The sequence below is a fragment of the Petaurus breviceps genome, unplaced genomic scaffold, assembly GCF_028583685.1.
Source record: "Petaurus breviceps papuanus isolate PSGF00001 unplaced genomic scaffold, PetGlider_PUasm1.0 90919, whole genome shotgun sequence".
In the NCBI taxonomy this organism is placed as follows: domain Eukaryota; kingdom Metazoa; phylum Chordata; class Mammalia; order Diprotodontia; family Petauridae; genus Petaurus; species Petaurus breviceps.
Genome location: NW_027187378.1, coordinates 36,351,825 through 36,371,928, shown reverse-complemented (window position 1 = coordinate 36,371,928; position 20,104 = coordinate 36,351,825). Strand labels below are relative to the sequence as shown.

Genomic DNA, 20,104 nt, shown 5'->3' with positions numbered 1-20,104 from the left:
ACAAGATGCTTTTATCCAGGTTCAGTTGTCTATCTTTTCTAATTGACACAATCCCTTTGCCCAAAGGAAAGTTAGTCTCACATGGCCTTTCATACATACATACACTCATGCCTGTCCATTCTCTGGCTGCCTTCTGTGAAATTAGATGGTCGTTTCCCTGCTGCTGCTATGACACCCCGGTGTCAGGCCACATGGGCCTGTTCAAAACATCACGTTTGAACCTGGTTCAAATGTATGTGATATGAGATTTGCCAATATGACCAGACCTGTGTGGTAGGTGACCAGGCCAAGAAGTATGCAGGAAGGCTAGCAGAATTGCTGCAGCCCTTGCTAACTCCCTTCTATCCTGGAGGGACAATAATGCTAGACTCTGTTATAGACCTGCCCCCTCTCAAAGTTACCTCCCCATTCTGGTGGAATGTACCTTAACCAAGATGGCACAGTGTCCTCTCTGCTGGATCTTCTGCCACTACCAAATCTGTCCACTTGTTCCTAAAATACATTTTTCAGATTCGTGGCCTCTCTTTTCCATAACCTCTATCTCCTGACTAGCTTTCTTAGATGAACTGCTGTATTAATGGCTCCCCAAGGAAAAGCTCACCTTTCCATGACACATCACCCCATGATGAGATGAGTAGAGAGATCATAGGACTGGATCCTTGAACACTATGTCAGATGATACGCTTCTCATGCTACTCTTGTGGAAGCATGGTGCAACATAGTGAGTTGGATTCAGAACTGGTTTAATGACTGGAACCCAAACAGTAATCATTGATGGACTGATGTCAACTAGACACTTCTCCAGTGGAATACCCCAGGGATCCGTGCTAGACTCCATGCTGTTTAACATTACTATTACTCTTATTACTAACTTAGATTAAAGGCATAGAGAGTATGTTGATCAGATTTGAAGATGACTCAGCTACTCATGATTGTGGATGGACAGGAAGTATATGGACCTGAAGGTGATAGGATTGCCCCTGGCACCTAGCAAACCAACAGGGTCCTAGGCCCAGGGAGCGCTGGGAGAGGCCTTCCGTCAATATTCTACATGTAGTATCTGAGCCTACATAACACAGACCCACCTGAGTGAGGAGGGATATAAATAACACACCATTTCTATTAAAGGATGCTCTCTCAGTGGGAGACTTGTGTGACACAAACTGTTGCTTCTGAGTGCCTGGTACTGCCCTCTTCATACCTTGTGTGGATTTTCGTCAATATGACCCATTCTCATCCCTGGCTTTGGGCCACTATTCTGGGCTCTATTTTATGGCTCCTGCCTAACGCTATGGATTTTAGACTGGACTCCTGCATACCACTCTTTGGATCATGTACACTCAAATTGTCCCTAATCACCGGAATCCTCCTCTTTAAGGAGCAGGAACCAACAGACATAAGGATTCCTCATGAGCCTCATAGATATATTTTCTTTTGCTTTTTTTTTTTTTGGAGGGGGGAATGCAGGGCAATTGGGGTTAAGTGACTTGCCCAAGGTCACATCGCTAGTAAGTGTTAAGTGTCTGAGTCCAGATTTGAACTCAGGTCGTCCCAACTCCAGGGCCAGTGCTCTTATTTACTGTGCCACCTAGCCACCCCATGGATATATTTTCAAAGCAAGAAAATGGAAGGGAATAGACCTTGAGGCCAGTACTTTAATCAACAAGTATCTGACCCAGTGCTATGAATAATGGCCTAAATCAGTAATTCCTCGATTACAGTAACTCCTAACTAATTAAGAGACTGAATGGGGGAGTGTAATGAAAAGGGAAATACACATTTAGAGGAGGAATCTGGGAAGCATGTATATCTGATTACCTAGCACAAGTAGACTTTAGGGTTAGAATTTCAAGACAAACTAATACAGTACTCAGAAATGTCAGCTGCATGTAATATACATGTGGTCCTGCAAGTATTTTTACTGCTGTTCTGTCTGAATATTCAATTCTAATTCAAAGAAACAGCTGAAAGGTGATCTTAATTATATAAATGTGTGTGTTTAGATATGAAAGTAGGAGCTGTTAGTTCAAAACCTGAGCATGTAAGGTTGTGTGTGTGTGTGTGTGTGTGTGTGTGTGTGTCCATGGCCCCTTCTCTGAGAATCAGTATTTTACTTTTGTTCCTTGCTCTACCACTCAGACAAATCACTCCTCTTTGTTCTTCAAGATTCCCCTTTAGCAAATGGGAAAATACCTGCCCTTTCTTACCTTGTATTGATATGATAAGGATTAGGACTGATGAAATAATGCCCAGAGAAAGGTGCAAAAGATTTGATGTCTTTGGAACCCAGTCTTTGAAATTTTGTCACATAAACACTGTCTGGGCAGAAATCCAAACTTGTGTGATCAAGAATCGACGTGTCTGATATTTTTTCCCAAAGGATAATTAGTCATTTTTCTTCCAGGGGTGGGGGAAGAGTGACTATATAATTTCATTCTACCCTTTACTCCAAAGTTTTCTGTTAATGTTTTTTTGTCTTCAGAGCAAAGTACGAGGTCCAGTGAGTGGGAGTCCAGATAGCATGAATGCATCTCGTCTTAGTAATCCTTCCCAGTTGTTATCTCAACCTCCCGCAGCTCCCTACAGCTTACCTGAGTCAATCAAGAAAAGGTGAGTCAGGGGCGGCTAAGTGGCACAGTAAATAGAGCACCAGCCCTAGAGTCAGGAGGACCTGAGTTCAAATCCAGCCTCAGACACTTAACACAAAAACTAGCTGTGTGACCTTGGGCAAGTCACTTAACTCTAATTGCCCTGCATTCCCCCCTCCAAAAAGCAAAAAAAAAAAAAAAAAAAAAAAAAAGGTGAGTCAGCTACCTAGGTCAGCCCTTGTGGGGAACACTGTATAGAGGATTCCTGCTCCAGTATGGGTTGGATCAGACGGCCTCTGGGCTTCCTTCCAATTCTGATATTCTGTGCAACCAAATGTCACATCCAGGTGGACTGGAAGAAGCCTTGAGAGTAGGAACTTAGGGGGTTTTTTATTGATATAATATCAGTTTTGTATCTATCAACTTGAATGTAAGTTACTTTAAGTCACAAACCCCATATTCACTTCCATCTCTTTCTGCCATAGTATGGACACATGGATGACTCTCAATAAATATACATTGAGTGATTAATAGTTAATCATCTTCCTTTCCACTTCCCCTAAAACTAGCTCCCTGCAGGTACTCTCAGCTCCCTTGGGAATAACACATGGGGCCCTTCTTTGATTCCCCTCTTTCCCTGCATCCCATCAGTCACCATAATATCTCTTGCTTTCACGCCTTCCTCCATTGTCACCATCTTAGTCACGATCTTTATCATTTCATATCCAAAATATTGTAATGGCCTCCTACATGATTCTAGAATCAGCTAAGTGGCATATTGGATAGTGTTCAACTTGGAATCAGAACTTCCTGGGTTTGAATCCTGCTTCTAACTAGCTCAGTAATCCTGGGCAAATTACTTAACTTCTCTCAGCCTCAGTTTCCTCATCTGTAAAATAAGGATAATAATAACATCTATTCCCCAGGGTTATTGTGAGGATCAAATGAAATAATAACGGCAAACTCAAAGTTGATTGACTGATAGATACATAAGAAAGTCATGTAAAACTTTGGTTGGGATAAATCTCTTTGATTATTATGCATTTGCTTGTCTATTCCACCAGACTGTGAATTTTTCAACAGGTGATAATTTTAAATTAATGTCATTTGTCTGACCAGGTCTACCTCCCTGGTGTATCACTTATTGCCTGTATGACCTTGGACAAGTCACTTAACATCTAATCTGTATGGGGTGGCTAGGTAGCACAGTGAATAGGGCACTGGCCCTGGAGTCAGGAGGACCTGAGTTCAAATTTAGCCTCAGACACTTAACACTTACTAGCCATGTGACCTTGGGCAAGTCACTTAACCCCAATTGCCTTGCCCTCCCCTCTCCAAAAAGCAAAAAAACAAGAACACACACAAAAAAAATCGAATCTGTAAAGTAAGGAAGTGGGAGTAGATGTACCTGGTGTATAATAATAAATGCTTGACAGCTGGTCCCATGTGGCTTTAAATCTGTTATCCTATGACCATCTTTCAAAATCCCAGAAAAGGGACTCCAGACAACAATATACATCTGGGGCCAATTGGGAGAACATTTGGCATTATTTTGGTTTTTTGCCTTTCTCACCGCAGTCCTTCTCTGATAGAGAATGTGTCCCTTATAACATAAAGACTAAGGTCAACAACACAGTATAGTATGCTGTTCTAGAAATCAAAAGACGTGGATTCAAGTTCATCCACTAACCAGCCATGAGCCTTGAGTAATTCACTTAACTTCATGAGATGTCAATTTCCCAATTTGAAAATGGGGTTGGACTAGACAAATACCTAAATATCTCTGTCATCTTTATCATTCCAAGAGTTTAAGAGAATAGAATCTAATAGAAATCATTTTCCAAAATTTTCTTTCCACTAAATGACAAAAAACTATTGAAACCTGGTACTTTTTGAAGCATATAGATTAGACAGAAAGGTTTTTTTTTTATAATTATCCTTAAATTTGGAAAGTTTGGGACTAAATTTCATCAACTAGCTGTAATACTTCAAAGATCTTTGATTTAACCAGTGTGGGCTCTCCCATAACCAATATAACTTGTTCACACCTGGGTAGATAACTTCATTCAACAGCATGTATTAGATGCAGGCTTGTACAACCTGTGAACTTCAGGCTGCTTAAGGCATGCCAAAGGATTTCAGGCAGCTGTGAAAAATGTAGAGGCAAACATCCTTTGTACATAGAGGAAATCCTTTGGCTTGCAGCTTACAGCTCTCAGCAAGGGATTTCGCCTCCTACTGGGGATACAAAAAAAAAAAAGATTTGGAAAGGATTATAGAGGTTTTGGTTTTCCATTTTTTGCTATGAAAAAAAAAAAGATATAGCTATAAGTATTTTTGTATATATAGTACCTTCCTATATGTCTCTGGTCTTCTTTGGGTATATACTAGTAGTAGTATCACTGAGTCAAAAGGTACGAACAGTTTAGTCAATTTTCTAGCATAATTCCAAATTGTTTTCCATAATGACCAACTCACAAGTCCACCAACAATGTATTGCTGTTTGGGGTGGGTAGGTGGCACAGTGAGTAAAGCACCAGCCCTGGAGTCAGAAGGACCTGAGTTCAAACCTGGCCTCAGACACTTAACATTTACTAGCCATGTGACCTTGGGCAAGTCACTTAACCCCAATCGCCCTGCCTTCCCCCCTCCAAAAAGCAAAAAAACAAAACAAAACCCCAAAACAATATATTGCTATGCTTGTATTCATAAAAACCCCATCCAACATTGTCTGTCTGTTTTTGTCTTTTGTCATATTTTGCCAATTTGATGAGTATCAAGTGAAAGCTCAGTTGTATTCATTTATATTTTCTCTTATTATTAGTGATTTTGCAACATTTTTTTCATATTATTATTGTTCATTTATATTTCTTCTTTTGAAAACTGTTTATTCATGCCCTTCAATCACTTACCTATTGGGCCTGTATGGGCTTTTATACCCCTTTCCCTTCCCCTAGCATATCTCAAAATAGAGATTTAAAGTTTCACTTGATAGCCCATCATTGCTATGGGAACTGAACTTTAGCAAAAGTTTTGCTGGTTAAGTGTCAACTAGATTCCTTTAACTTTTAAATTAGCTATAGGGATCTCCTTATCTTTTAGAACATTTAACAATTTTGACTGTCTGGATATTTAACAAGAAAAATAAAGGTACTTGTTGACTGTGTCCTAGCAATGCATTTTGGGTCCACATTGAATGCTCTCATTTAATGTCTCTGGTAAAGACTCTTCTAGCACATTTTTAGACAGGGTTGAACATTTCAGCACGTTGTGAACAGTGAATTCTGTTATCAGCATTTTAATTCAGTCAGTTTTCTAACAACCTCTTTATTTTCTTTAGTGAAGAACTGGTAATGGAAACACAGACCCTCTGCACCCAGTTACAAAATGTAATGGAGGACACCATGAGAAAGCAAGATCAGAGTTTCATGGTAACAATTTATTTGCATTTTATTTCTTCTCTTTTCTTCTTTTCCCCTCCAAAAAAAGGAAAAAAATCTACCAGTACTCAGATACTTAACAGCTATATGACCCTAGGCAAATCACTTAATAACTTCTTGAACCTCAGTTCCTTTACCTGTAAAACCAGGATAAAAGCATTTACCTCACACGGTTCTTATGAGAATCAGGTGAGATAAATGTATATACAGTGCTTTTCATATCCAACTCTTCATGACCCCATCTGGGGTTTTCTTGGCAAAGATCATTGGGTAGCTTGCCATTTCCTTTTCTAGCTCATTTTACAGATGAGGAAACTGAGGCAAATAAGGTTAAGTGACTTGCCCAGGGTAACACAGCTAGTAAGTGTCTGACGCCAAATTTCAACTCTGGTCTTCCTGACTTCAGGTCTCCTGTTCTGTTGGGCTTTTATTACTACTTTTTTCTTTTGGAGCAGACCAAATATTTTTATTATTTTATAATAAAAATAACAATAATAAACATATATATAGCACTTTTGGTTTGGGGAACTCCCAGTGAGAGAACTCCTTTAAACAGTGCAGAGCAGCACCTGCCCTGTAGCTTAGACAACTGCTTGGGGCCTTTAAAATCTAATTGACTTACCCAGGGTCACACAACTAGTAAGTAGCTGGTTATAATGAGCCCTCTGTGATAGAGACGGGTCTTGAACCCCAGTTTTCTTTGCTTCAAGGCCAGATCTTTATTCACTATACTACACCAATCAACAAGTCAGCCCACCAGAGACATTGGTAAGAAGGACGAAGTGTGGTTTTTCTATCTTGAGAGTAAACTCCAATTTGGGGAGCCTGTGCCAGGGGAGGGGGAATTGCTTTTTGGCCAGCTTTGATAAAATTATGCCTACCTACCCACAAGCAAGATATTGGAATGCAAGCAGTGATGGTAAGGTCAGTCTTATGGGATAGATCATAGGAAACTGGTTACAAAATGTAACCCAAGCACCCGGGTATCATCCAGTCCATGCCTCTGGGTTTTCCTACACACCCCGAATTCAAAGTTGGAAGCCAAGAGTGTGCTTCAGAAGAACTGGTGAAAGGGGCAGCCCTGGTTGGAGTCCATATCTGCAGGTAGGAGTTTCTGTTGTCCCTGCAGAAATGTCTCTAAAGGGAGGAAGACCTGTAAAATGCCATTTTCATTGGTGGGTTTAGATTTGGAAAATTGTCCTTGGAAGTATGAAAGGATTCATGCTACATTACTCATCCCCCAGATAATAATAGTAACAAAGATGATGGTGGTGGACATTTACATAGTGCTACAAAGTTTGTAGAATTTTCTGTACATATTACCTCACTTGAGGCTCACAACAATTCTATATGGGAGGTGTTGTAGGTATTATTATCCCCATTTTACAGGTAAGGGAACTGAGTTTCAGAGAGAATGTCTTGCCCTTTATCACACAACTAGCTAAGTATGGCAGAAGCAGGATTAGAAGCCAGGTCTTACTGACTCCAACTCCAATTCAGTGGACTCGTGAGAAGAGAAGTCTATACTGGAGAAGGGGATTCAGATCTTCCTAGAACAGTTTGAGACCCTGATGTCGTTTAGTTGTTTTCAATTGTGTCTGACTCTTTGTCACACCTTTTTGGGGTTTTCTTGGCAAAGGTACTGGAGTGATTTGCCATTTCCTTCTCCAGCTCATTTTTATAGATGAGGAAACTGAGGCAAACAGGGTTAAGTGACTTGCCAAGGGTCACGCAGCTAGTAAGTGTTGGAGGCCAGATTTGACCTCAGAAAGTTGTCCTCCTGATTCCAGGTCTGGCATTCCATCCACTGCACCACCCAGTTACCCCAGTTGCTCCCTGACAAAAACAACTGAATTCTTTAAATTCTCAGGTACCCAAGAACTGTTGTAAATGTTATGGTGACTTAAGCTGCTGGTGCTAGTGGTAATATCAATAACAACAGCAACGATGGTAAACACCAATAAGAACCATAATGGTATGCATTATACATAGCACTTTGAGGTCACAAAGTTTTATGTACTTTTATTTCTACAGTTCTCAAAGTGTGGTAGGAGTCCCTGAAGCCCTTTCAGGGATTTACAAGGTCAAAATATACATAATGGAAACATTTAAATGTAACAGTGTTTTCATTTCTAATCTAATAGCCATTGATAAACACAACCATCGGGGTGCTGGCACCAGCTTGTGGTGGCCCAGGAGAGCTGAGTGTGTTAAATTTTCAGTGTTAGCATTTACGTCTTGGAAATTGGCAGATGCTACAAATCAAGGCTTTAATTATTGATTTGTTGATTATCTAGATTTAGGAAAGTGATGGAAAAAATGTTAATAATTCAAATGAAAGGTTAAAGGGTTTCAAGGATATATGGGCATGGGGTGGAGAGTTGTGGTTAAACATTTACTGGCACACCCTGGTTATAACCCATATGAACAAAAGCCTTCGGGTCCTCTATAATTTTTAAAATTTTAAAGGAATACTGAGACCCTAAAGTTTAGGAATCACTATTCTATTTTGTCACAATGATGTGAGATATTTCTGTATTACACATGAGGAGACTGAAGATCATGGAGTTTAAGTGACTTACCTATGCTCACATAGCAAGAAATATGAGGGTAGGATTTGAACCCAGCACTTTCCTATCTCTAGGTTTAACTCTCTTTCCCCAACACCACAAACGACATATTGTTTATTGCTCTGTTCTTATGTTTGATTGACTGGACTCTTGTGTAGTAGTAAGATTGGGTTTGGAGTCAGAATCACTGGGTTTGAATTCTGGCTCCCCCTACTTCTTAGCTGTGTGACCTTGAGTAAATTACATTACCTCTCTGAGCCTTAGTTTTCTCATCTATAAAATGAAAGAGTTGGGCTTGATGGTCATCAGTACCTGTAGGCATTACACCTAACCTAACATATTGATAATAATGCCTATAAAACATTTACTTCTATGATTATTGTGATAATCAAATGAGATAACTGTAAAACACTTTGCAGTCCTTGAAATGCTCTATGTCAGTTATTAATATTATTGAGGCAGTTTGTTGAAGCAGCTAGATAGCTGGTCTTAGAGCCAGAAAGTCCTGGGTTCAGGTCCCACCCCTGATATTAGCCATGTGACCACAGACAAAACACTGAACTCCTAGATGCTTTTTGGCAATTCTGGAGGACTATAACGTTGCAGAGAGAAGTTACTGACTTGCATTGGTTGAGTTTCCATATCAACAAAATCCTTGGTCCAGTCTCTATTCCTGTCTGTCTTATTATTACTCAAGACCCTTCTAGCTCTCAGTTCTATAAAATTTTCTTGTTATTTTAAAGGGAAATTATTAAGCACCTAAGAAAGATGATACTAGACTATATGTTCATCATATAAAAACAATGAGGAAAATTTCTTTGTTGTTGCTTCTTTCTTTTTTTCCTGAAAGCAGATGAGACATTTGTTTCTGCTGGAGTAAGAACCTAGTGGCTATAATTAGGTTTGTTGAGCTGAGCAGATTTCAGTTTTGTGGGTTTTTTTAAACCATTTGGGGGAAAAAAAATAGTGAATCTCTGCCGCTAGACCAGAAAAATAGACATAGCATTAAAAAGTCCATGTGTAATTATGAACAGTATTTTGAGCAAAGATGTCCATTTTTTTGTCCCTAGACAACCTAGCACTGCAGAGCAAAGAGGTGCCCTTGGGGATACCTGAACAGAGTACAAATATTTGTATTTGTATTTTGAAAGACCACCTAGCAGAGAGAGAAAAATCAAACAGCATCTTGGAAGGAGAAGGCAAATGCCATAAGCCAAGAGGATTGCTTAGGAACTGATGTTAGAAAATGCAGTTAGAGGATCTCATAAGTCAAGAGTTACCCCTGCACTTGTATTTAAAACTCTTCTACACTGAAGTGCATAACTACCTGGTTGGGGGCCTTTTCCAGGTACAGTGTAGTGATTTTGAATATGCTAAATTCAGTATGCCCATGTTCAGACTTATTTCTGGAAGGAAAGGCAATTATCAAATGTTTCCAAAGTACAAGGAAGACACGCTTATGAGAAGGTCTGTCTTAAGTGCCTTGTTGATCATGGAGAACAGTATTCCAAATGCCCATGTATGCAGAACCTCATTCTCAAATTCCTACCAAGGGCCAGTACCATAGGACTCATCAACATTATCATGTTTCATAGACACACACCTTATCACCATCCAAGTGACCAGTCAATGGACACAAACAGGATAAAGTGCTGTGTCCTATTTTCTTTAAAAAAAAAAAGGGGGGGGGTGGCTAGGGAATGTGAATAGAATACCAGCCATGGAGTCAGGAGGACCTGAGTTCAAATCCAGCCTCAGATACTTAATACTTACTAGTCGTGTGACCTTGGACAAGTCACTTAACCCCAATTGCCCTCCCCAAAAAAGGGCAATTAGCCAAGGAACTGACAATGATACATAACATTTTTTTGAGGCTGATTCTACCTATCTTGCCCAGACTGTGCAGTGACCACTCCTGCTAGGCGTGAAAGCTTTAACCTTACTCTGTTTTTCTGAGCTGACCTGGTTTGCCCCTCCTTAGGCAGCCTAGTGGCCCTTCACTCTCAGGGGCTTACCATATTGGTACTAGACTTTGTGTGGACATCTGATTAACTTTAGCCCTTTTGGAGTTCAGAACTCCCAACTTCAGGTGATCAACCAACCTTGTCTTTCTCAGCAGAGGGGACAATAGCCATTTACCTCCACACCCAGGAAATGCATTCCTTTAAAAATAATCATTACCATCAGCATCAGCATCATCATCATCAATCATGCAAAGTAGCTTTGAAGAGAATTATTGCTTTGATAGATATGATGTAAACACCTTTTTTTTTTTTTAATTTGCAGCCTCTCTCTGGGCACTGTTTTTCCCCCACAATTCCATAAGTATCACAGTATCTTAGAGAACTCAAAGGCCCCCCCCCCTTTTCTTTTTTCTTTTTTTTTTTAAGCAATAGGGGTTAAGTAACTTGCTCAAGGTTATACGGCCAGTTATTTCTAGGTGTGGTGCTGAGTATCTGAGCCCGGATTTGAGCCAGGTCATCCCGACACTGGAGCCGGTGCTCTTACTCGCTGAGCCACCTGGCCGCCCCTAAGCAATTGGGGTTAAGAAACTTGCTCAAGGTTACACGGCCAGGTGTTTCTGGGTGGGTGCTAAGTGTCTGAGCCCGGGATTCGATCTCCAGGTCTTCTTAACACTGGAGCCGGTGCTCTTACTCACTGTGCTACCTGGCCGCCCCCCCCCCTTTTCTTTTAAAATAATAAATAACTTAAAAACTTAACACTGAACATTAATACAGTCACCTAAACTTGCTTAATTATTTGCATTTAAATTAATTTCAGTCCATAACACATAACAATTTTTTAGTTACTCTCTCCAGACCCCCATCCAAATTGAAGCCCCTTTTGTAATAGAGGATACTTCCCTGAGGCAGAGAGCCACATATAGTGGCAGCAAGGGCCTTCTCCACTCTGTTTAACAATTCCATATATCAATCAATCATTGAACATTTACTAAGCACAGTGATAAGTACTGGGGATACGAAAAGAGTCAAGGGGCAGCCCCTGCCCTGAGAAATTTACAGTCTAACAGATTCTAACCAGTACCTCTGTCACTTAACTCCTCATTCGAATTTTAACAAGTCATTTGACCTCTCTTGGCCTGTTTCCTCATCTCTAAAATGATGGCCCTGTTCTCGGCAGCCTCGGAGGTCCCTCTGAGCTCTCTTTAAAGCCAAGACCCTTGTGGTCATGGCTGCTCCTTTGTTTCTTTCTTCATCTTTCCTTTTTCCATGATAAGTGCTGATTGTTTAGTCTTAGAGCAGGGAAACATCCCAGCTGTCTCCTTTTTTTTTTTTTTATTACAGAGATTTTATTGAAGAAAATAGGGAGAAGTTCATAGTCTCTAAATATCTGAGACCCTGATAATGTAAGAAATGTCTGTCAAATAATGACACTTTAGAAAAAAAAAGCATACCACAATTGTAAGTATCCCCAGCTGCCCCTCATGACTCCCCTGAACCCTGACATATTCTGAATTCTCAAGATGCAGTGGTTAGCACTGAAAGTTTCCTTCATACAGATCGTATTTTTGCTAAAACTGTGGGACCCACCCTCTTAGGGTTAGGGATTGTTGCTAAGTAGGGATTCTAGACCAAGCAACACCTGGGATTACCCAGCAGGGTTTCTTCATTCTATTGTCTCCCTTTTTAACTTAAACATACATGTATGTAGACCAGCTAGCTATCTGTTCCTCATTCTTGTGGCTACAAAATATTTGTACAGATACACATGACTTCCTAGGTTTGAAGGACTCGAATGCTTTTCCAAAGGCAGTGCATGAAGATTTAGCCCATTATAAGCGCGGTGTTTCCATGTTTGGATTAACTTCTGACCTTTAGAAATTTTTTCATAAGATGTCATATACACTCGTTTTTCAGAGAATCATTGGAGTTTAAGGGAAGGAAATTTTTGGATTTTTTATTTTACATTGCCACCACATCCAAAAAGTCTTATCCCCCTGCTGACCCAATCCTCACCCCCATGAGTCTTCCCTTGTAACAAAAGAAAAACAATTCAGCAAAACTGACAGTAATCAACTAAGTTTGACAGCAAATGAAATATTTGGAATGCCTTTTTACAGGCTTTGGGGACTTTCTTTTTCATTTCATTCAAGAATTATTTTAGGGGCGGCTAGGTGACGCAGTGAATAGAGCACCTGCCCTGGAGTCAGGAGGACCTGAGTTCAAATCTGCCTCAGACACTTAACACTTACTAGCTGTATAACCTTGGGCAAGTCACTTAATCCCAATTGCCCTGCCTTTCCCCCTCCAAAAAGCAAAAAAAAAAAAAAGAATTATTTCAGCATCTCAAGAAAATCTTAAATTTGGACAGAGCAGCATACACCCACCACCGCCACCACTCCTACTACTACGTTGATTTTTTAATGTGTATTCATACCTTTTGTTTTAATATCATCCCAAATATCCCCCTTGTATATTTTCTTCTCCTCCTTCCCAGAGAACCATCCCATATAAGAATCTCTTTTGAAAGAAAAAGAGAAAGAATGGGAAAAAATCAACAAAATGAACCAATAAATGAAAAAAAATCTGACAACATATGTGGTGTTACACACCCATATATCTCCCTCCCCTTCCCCACTTCTGCAAAGGAGTGGGAGGAGGTGTCCTCTCATACCTTATCTTTAGGTCCTACCTTATTCTTTGTAATTTTGTAATTCATTTTCCTTTTTTTGTAAATTTTTTTTCATTTAAATGTAAATACAAAATAACAAAAGGGAAAAAAGAACATTTCTTTGTTCACAGCAGAACATAAGAGAGAATTCAGTATAAAACAATAAATTTCCATGTCAAAAAAGCCTACATAATGAATATTACACTTTTTTGTAATTCACTTTTGATGACTTTGTGATAGTTGATCTTTCGATTTACATTGCTTTAATTGTATATATTGTTTTCTTGGCTCTGTTTACCTTGTTCATGTAAGTCTTTCCAGAGTTCTCTGTAGTAATAATAATTATAGCAGACATTTATATCATGTTCACTACGTGCCACGTGCTTTACAATTACTATTTCATTCAATCTTCATAGCATCTCTGAGAGGTAGGTGCTATATTATCCACATTTTACAGATGAGAAAACTAAGGCAAATAGAGGTTAAGTGACTTGCCCAGGGTTACACAGCTACTAAGTTTCTAGGGCTGAATTTGAACTTAGATCTCCAAGCCAGGTACTCTATCCACTGTACCAACAGCAGATCTCTACATGAATCATATTCCATATCCTACTACTGTTATTATTATTAGCATTAATAATAATATATTGGAGAATATTGTTCTCAAAGAAAGAATGGATTGATTAATGGTGCTCTGGGGCACCACACCAGTGACTTTTGTGCCTTCTGAAGACAAGTTTTCTGGAGTTTGGCAGCTATGGAGCTATGCAGTACACACTGTACTGTACTCTAGAATTAGTACATTTGTCACAAGACACCAACATGCCTGTCCTCTAATTCAGATCCTGCACACAGGAAGAGCAGAAACAAAGGAGACCATAAAACATAGAGCTTTGTCCCCATCATGATGAATAAGAAGTGTGAATTTAAAGTGGAAGACACATGTGCAGAACATATGGGGTCATAGGATTGTAGGTGCAGAGCTGGAAGGGGACCTTAGAGAGCATTTCATACAGCCCCCCCACATTTTACGGGCAAGGAAACTGAGGCCCGTAGAGGTAAGTGATTTTGTGGCAGAGACAGAACTGGAACCCAAGTGGTCTGACTTGTGAACTGCCACTCAAACATTTTTGTTGGGACAGGTGCATTTTTGGGTTTCCCTTATTACTGTTTCCAAGGCTTCATACAGCTCCGAAGGTACCCTAAGTAGCACTTTCTTTTTTCCAGTAAGCAGAGATAAGTGCTCTGTACTAAAAAGAGTAACACTAAACTGACCCTCCAGCTTTCACCATAATCAAATTTTAGGATTACTGAAGACCTCTTACCTAATACAGGGACAGCTAGGTGGAGCCATAGTGCACAGAGTGTGCCTGGAGTCAAGAAGGCTCATCTTTGTTAGCTCAAATCCGGCCTCCGACACTCACTACCTGTGTGACCCTGGGCAAATCACTTGACCCTATTTGCCTCAGTTTCCACATTATTAAAATGAGCTGGAGAAGGAAATGGCAAATCACTCCAGTTTCTTTGCCAAGAAAACTCCAAATGGGAATCAAGTCACAACCAAAACGAATGAACAACTTAGCTAATTAAAAATTAAGGTTTTTAATATGGAGATACAAAAGTACAACTTGTAATAACTAGAACATAATAATAAGATGACTTACTTTTATTGCTGAAATTGAACTGTTTTCCCACTAGAGAAAAATTAGGTCTGCTGGTGGTTGCTGTCTTTGTGACATGCTTGTGTTGGCTTTCAGACCCTGGACTGGACCTGGTTACAGTCTGAGGATGGAGAACAGACCGGTGTGGAGCAGACGCAGATCTGAGGGCTGCTTGGATGGACTTGGCTGAGTGATGCTGCTGAGGGACGCACCTCTCTGGGGCTTTTCTGACCCCTGGTGTAATGATGATCTCCTGAGCCAAGAGTGCTGTCTGGACAGGGAGCTCACTTCCCCCTGTGAGCCCCTGTGGTTACACTTTGGGTTTGGGCAGGAGAGTTGAAAGCCCCCCCCTGAAGGAGGCCATGCCAAGCAAAACTTCCCTGATGCTAGGCCATGGGTTTTCCAGCATATAGAGCCACAACTGATCCCTGTCTGTGCCCTGGGAAAGTGCTCCCAACGATGGGTACCCCCACAGTGGGGTAGCTTGGGTGTCTTCTGGGTTAGTGCAGCCCTTTGGGGCATCCTTATGAATGTTATTCTTTTCTTGACATCTTGGAGATTGCCTATCCCAGCTCTTCCTGTTCCACACACATGTCCAGGGATATGTTAGAGCCAGCTCTAACTGACTTGTGAGAGATTGTTAGATTTTCAGCGTGAGCATTTATGTCCAGAAATTGGCATTTGCTCCAATCAGGGCTTGATTATTGTTTCATTGATTGCCTAGACTTAAGAAAATGTTAATAATGCCGATTAAAAATGTGAGTGTCTCCTCCTCTCCACACCCCACCTCCAGTCCTGTTGTTAAACATTTACCAGCATACCCCTGACCTGAGTCCCTTTCTATGTATTCTTTTCCAGTCTAAAAGCTAAGTGCTTGATCTGAACTCACACAGGTCTTTGTACTTTTGAACAAAACCTTCGCCTTCATTTCCTCATTCTCTCCCTCTGAGTTACTGGTACTAACCTATGTCTGACCTACTGCTTTGCCCATCCTTTACAGATCCCTAGGGCCTAAGCATACCAAAGTGATGCTCTTAGGATCATCTCTTCAGCTTAGCCTTGGATTACTGTAGTTGGAAACTCAGAAGTAGCCACTGTTGGAAATTCTTTTGCCTGGGGGCCAGCACTATGAAACTAGAGGAAGCAGACCTAGACAATCAGGACTTCCACCAAAGCACTGAATTTAGAGAACTTACAACACTTGCATTCAGAAAAACAAGAGAGCTAAGCAACTTCATTGGTTGGAATAATTAGTTCAAATAGAAACCTACCAGTTAGTGGGGGTGGGGTGACCTCTCCACCCTCCTAACCCCCCATGCTCAAGAGAGGACACACTTTGCCCAAAGTGCAAAAATGATTAGTTATGGTTCTGGAAAGAAGTAGAAGTTGCCTATGGCCTGCTAGACTGCTGGCCATCCCTTCCTATTCCATTCACCTTTGTTTACTGAATGTGTTTGTAAATGTGGCTCTCTGCCTTGTATCTTTCACGTAATCTGGAAATGTGATTAAAATGATTGATTTTTTTAAATTCTGTATTTTGTTTGTCATTCAAGTAAATACTTGAAGTTGCACACTCTGTTTTTTATAGTGATTATAAAGTTAAGATCTCTTAACTCAGCAAAGCTCCATATGTAAAGTAATGTGAAAATTGAGTCCTGTATCCTTTATCAGGCCCAGGAGCCCTTCCTTAACCCTTTGTGTCTTTTCTGTAATGATAGGAAATTAATTATATTGGCTTCAAGACCAAATTCATATAACATTCCTCATGCTCCTCCTCATCATTGCTATTAGTAAGAATTTACTATTGGTGCTACTATGTGTCAGACACTGAGCTAAAAACATGGTACTACAGAGGAAGCAAAAAGGTATAAGACCCAGTCCCTGGCTTGCAGGAAATTGGCATAGAGCTGGGAGAATTACATATATTCACAATAAAATAATAACAATGATCTAAATCTCAAATAAGTGATAGACACTTTAGAAGCCCCTGATATGGATATATACAGCCCCTGCTGTGGATATCAGCAAATGCATCATGAAGGAGATGGTATTGGAGCTAGGTCTGTAGGGCCAAACAGTATATGCATAGACACAGAGGAAGGGCCTGGAGTCAAGAAGACCTGAGTTCAAATCTAGCCTCAGATACTTATTAGCTGTGTGACCCTAGGCAAGTCACTTAACCCTGTTTGCCTCAGTTTCCTCATCTGTAAAATAAGCTGGAGAAGGAAACTTCAAGCCATTTCAGTCTTTGCCAAGAAAACCCCAAATGGGGTCATGAAGAGTCAGGCATGACCGAACAACAACTGAAGAGCAAGTGGGCCAGTTTTACTGGAGCTGGAAAGATAGGTTGGAGCCATACTATGCATAGCCTTGAATGCCAGGAGGAATCTGGATTTGATGCTATAGACAATGTCATGGAGTTAAAATTTTTTGAGAAAGGGAATGACCTGATGAAAGAACTGTTTCAGGAAGATAATTGTTATGTGCAAGATGGAAGGGAGAGCCTAGTTAAGGGGCTATTACAATAATCCAAGTATGAGCTAATAAAGGTCTGGTTTAGGATGTGGTTAGTGGGAAAGGGATGATGCAAGAGACATGAGCATCTGAGTAATAAAATTTAGTGGATGATCAATAAAAAAAAGGAAGTAATCCATCCTTTGGTTCTGATGAGACCAAGTTAACGGTAATCCCACTTTGTTCCTTCCTTTTATATATCTGCACCCTTTTTGCTTGAAAGTCCTGCTTTCCAAAACTCACACCCAAGACTGTCTTCTCTAAAAAGTCACCCCATCATAAGGAAGGAATAAGATGGGCTTCTCACCACACTCCTTTTCCCTTCACCGTTGGCAAAATTCCCAATTTCTTTTTAATGGGGAACCATTATTATGCAATTTATCTTGGCTTTCATCAGGAGGTAAGTTAATAAAGGATAAGGATTGTATTTCACTGCACTGGGGGGGAGAAGGGGAGAGTCGAGGCCTGGGATGCTCTGTTCGCTGGATAACTGTGAACTCAGTTCGACCTTGAGACTGCTGAGCAACCTCTCCATGACCTTCCTTTCCCTCCCCTCTAGGGCCAGAGTGTAGCAGAAGATAAAGTACTCCTGACATCCAGCCTCTGAGTGCTTGGGCCCCAGCGTCTCATTCTCATGCAGCCCTTGAGCTAGTCTGCCTTGGACTCTCACCCTGTGTATGCATGCCCACACACAACTGTCAAGCCATCACAGTTCTTAGAATTCCTCTTCCTTGTCCCACCCTCCTTGCTACCCCATTGCTGTGCAGAGGTCTAGGGCCCCACCAATGGGCCATTCCTGGTTAACTTAGGTCAACTCAATATTCATTTATTTTACAATGCTACCTTTACTGCTTTTTGGATGGGTTTGGAATAGGCATAGAAGAGAGACCTCTTGTCCTTTCAAGTTTCCTCCTCGGTAAAAGGGGGGCTAATAACATTTGTACTGCTTGCATTATAGGGTTCTCTTCATAATGAAGAGAGAGCTATACAAATGTGAGCTATTATTTCCAGTTTGGTAGGGCAGGTGAAAGTCGTCACTCGTTTGACATAGCTGTCAAGATCAAGGTCAACGATGGGGGAGAAGGGGTATACAAGAGGTGGGTCTACCAGGAAGTAACTATGGCATGAAAACAAAACGCATCAATAAAACTTTTTTAGAAAACCAAGTATCACCTTCATGCCGTGAATTGAAGTAAGCATTTAATGGATGATAGTCACTCAGTGTCCTGGAGAAGACCGTAAAAAAAAATAAAAAATAGCCTTAACTTATGTAATTTTATTCTGGCTCACTGGTTTGGCCATTTTAATGGACTCCCCCCCTCCTTTGATTTTTAATTAAAGCAGAGGCTTTTAAAAAATTGTTTCTTTGAGGCCTGACAACAATCCTGTGGTATAGGCACTATTATCCCCATTTTACTGAGAAGGGAACTGAAATCCAGTTACTGAAGGTCACAGATCTAGTAAGTGTGAGAGGCAGGATTCAAACCCAGGCTTTCATGAATCCAATCTGGCACTCTCGTACACTGTGCCAAATCAGGTCCGTGATAAATTAGGAAACACATAATTAATAAAATAACCTATTCTGGAGGACAGTTTTGTTGTTTGTTGTTTTTCTCCCTCAAGCATTTATTCATTCATTCATTCATTCATTCATTTATTTATTTATTGCTTTGTGGAGGGGGGAAGTAAGGCAATTGGGGTTAAGTGACTTGCCCAAGATCACACAGCTAGTTTTGTACTAAGTGTCTGAGGTCACATTTGAACTCAGGTCCTCTTGACTCTAGGGCTGGTGTTCTACTCACTTCACTACCTAGCCGCCCCTCCCTCAAGTATTTATTAAAGGAGAGATGGCCATTCTCTGAGCAGAGTGGTACTAGTAGGTCACACAAATAAAGATAGCCACCAGAAAGTGATGGGATGTCAGATATGCTGTCAAATCATGCCCTTTCCAATTTAATGGGCATCCTTCTTTGCTGTAGCTTTAGAATTTCCTACATTAATGATGGCATTTTGCAAATGCTTGTTTATCATGGACCTCATTGTCATGAAGAAGTAGAGTACCAAAGTTGAACTCAGGAAGACCTAGGCCTCTGACAACGCTTACTAGCTATGTGACCTCCCCATCCCCACCCCTCACCTTTCCATCCTGGTAACTTAACCTTGCAACCTCGGTTTCCTCATCTATAAAATGGGAATAAGAGTATATACCTTACAGGATTGTGGTAAAATTACACTAAGGTAATACAAATAAAGTGTGTTACCAAGCCTTATGTAATTGTCAACTATTATTATTATTACTATTATTAAGTGGCCAGGAAAACTTGACAATGAAAGAAACGATTTGGCTAGGTGGCACAGTGGATAGAGTTCAGGTTGTGTGATCCCAGGCAAGTCACTTAACCTCTGTTTGCCTCAGTTTCCTTAGCTGTAAAATGGACACAATAGCAGTGCCCACCTCCTAGGATTGTTGTGAGGATTAAATGAGGTAATTGTAAAGGGTTTGCCATAGTGCCTGGCTCATAGTAGGGACTTGGCTGTCGTTCCATTGTGTCTGACTCTTCGTGACCCCACGTGGGATTTTCTTAGCAAAGATACTGGAGTGGTTTGCCATTTTCCTTCTCCGGCTCATTTTACAGATGAGGAAACTGAGGCAAAGGGGGGTAAAGTGACTTGCCCACTGTCACACAGCTAGTAAGTGT

General features: G+C 40.6%; 1 protein-coding gene across 2 annotated transcripts in view; it reads left to right on the top strand.

The window, feature by feature from the left end:
* The window catches only part of IKBKB (inhibitor of nuclear factor kappa B kinase subunit beta), an 82,790-nt gene extending 66,371 nt beyond the window's left edge, over window positions 1-16,419 (top strand). For both annotated transcript variants that reach the window (XM_069075824.1, XM_069075823.1), the window contains exons 20-22: window positions 2,483-2,610; window positions 5,929-6,019; window positions 14,988-16,419. In XM_069075824.1, coding sequence (XP_068931925.1) covers window positions 2,483-2,610; window positions 5,929-6,019; window positions 14,988-15,056 — 288 coding nt within the window. In that variant the 3' untranslated portion in view covers window positions 15,057-16,419. The remainder of the gene's footprint in view (window positions 1-2,482; window positions 2,611-5,928; window positions 6,020-14,987) is intronic.
* Window positions 16,420-20,104: the final 3,685 nt, after the last annotated feature.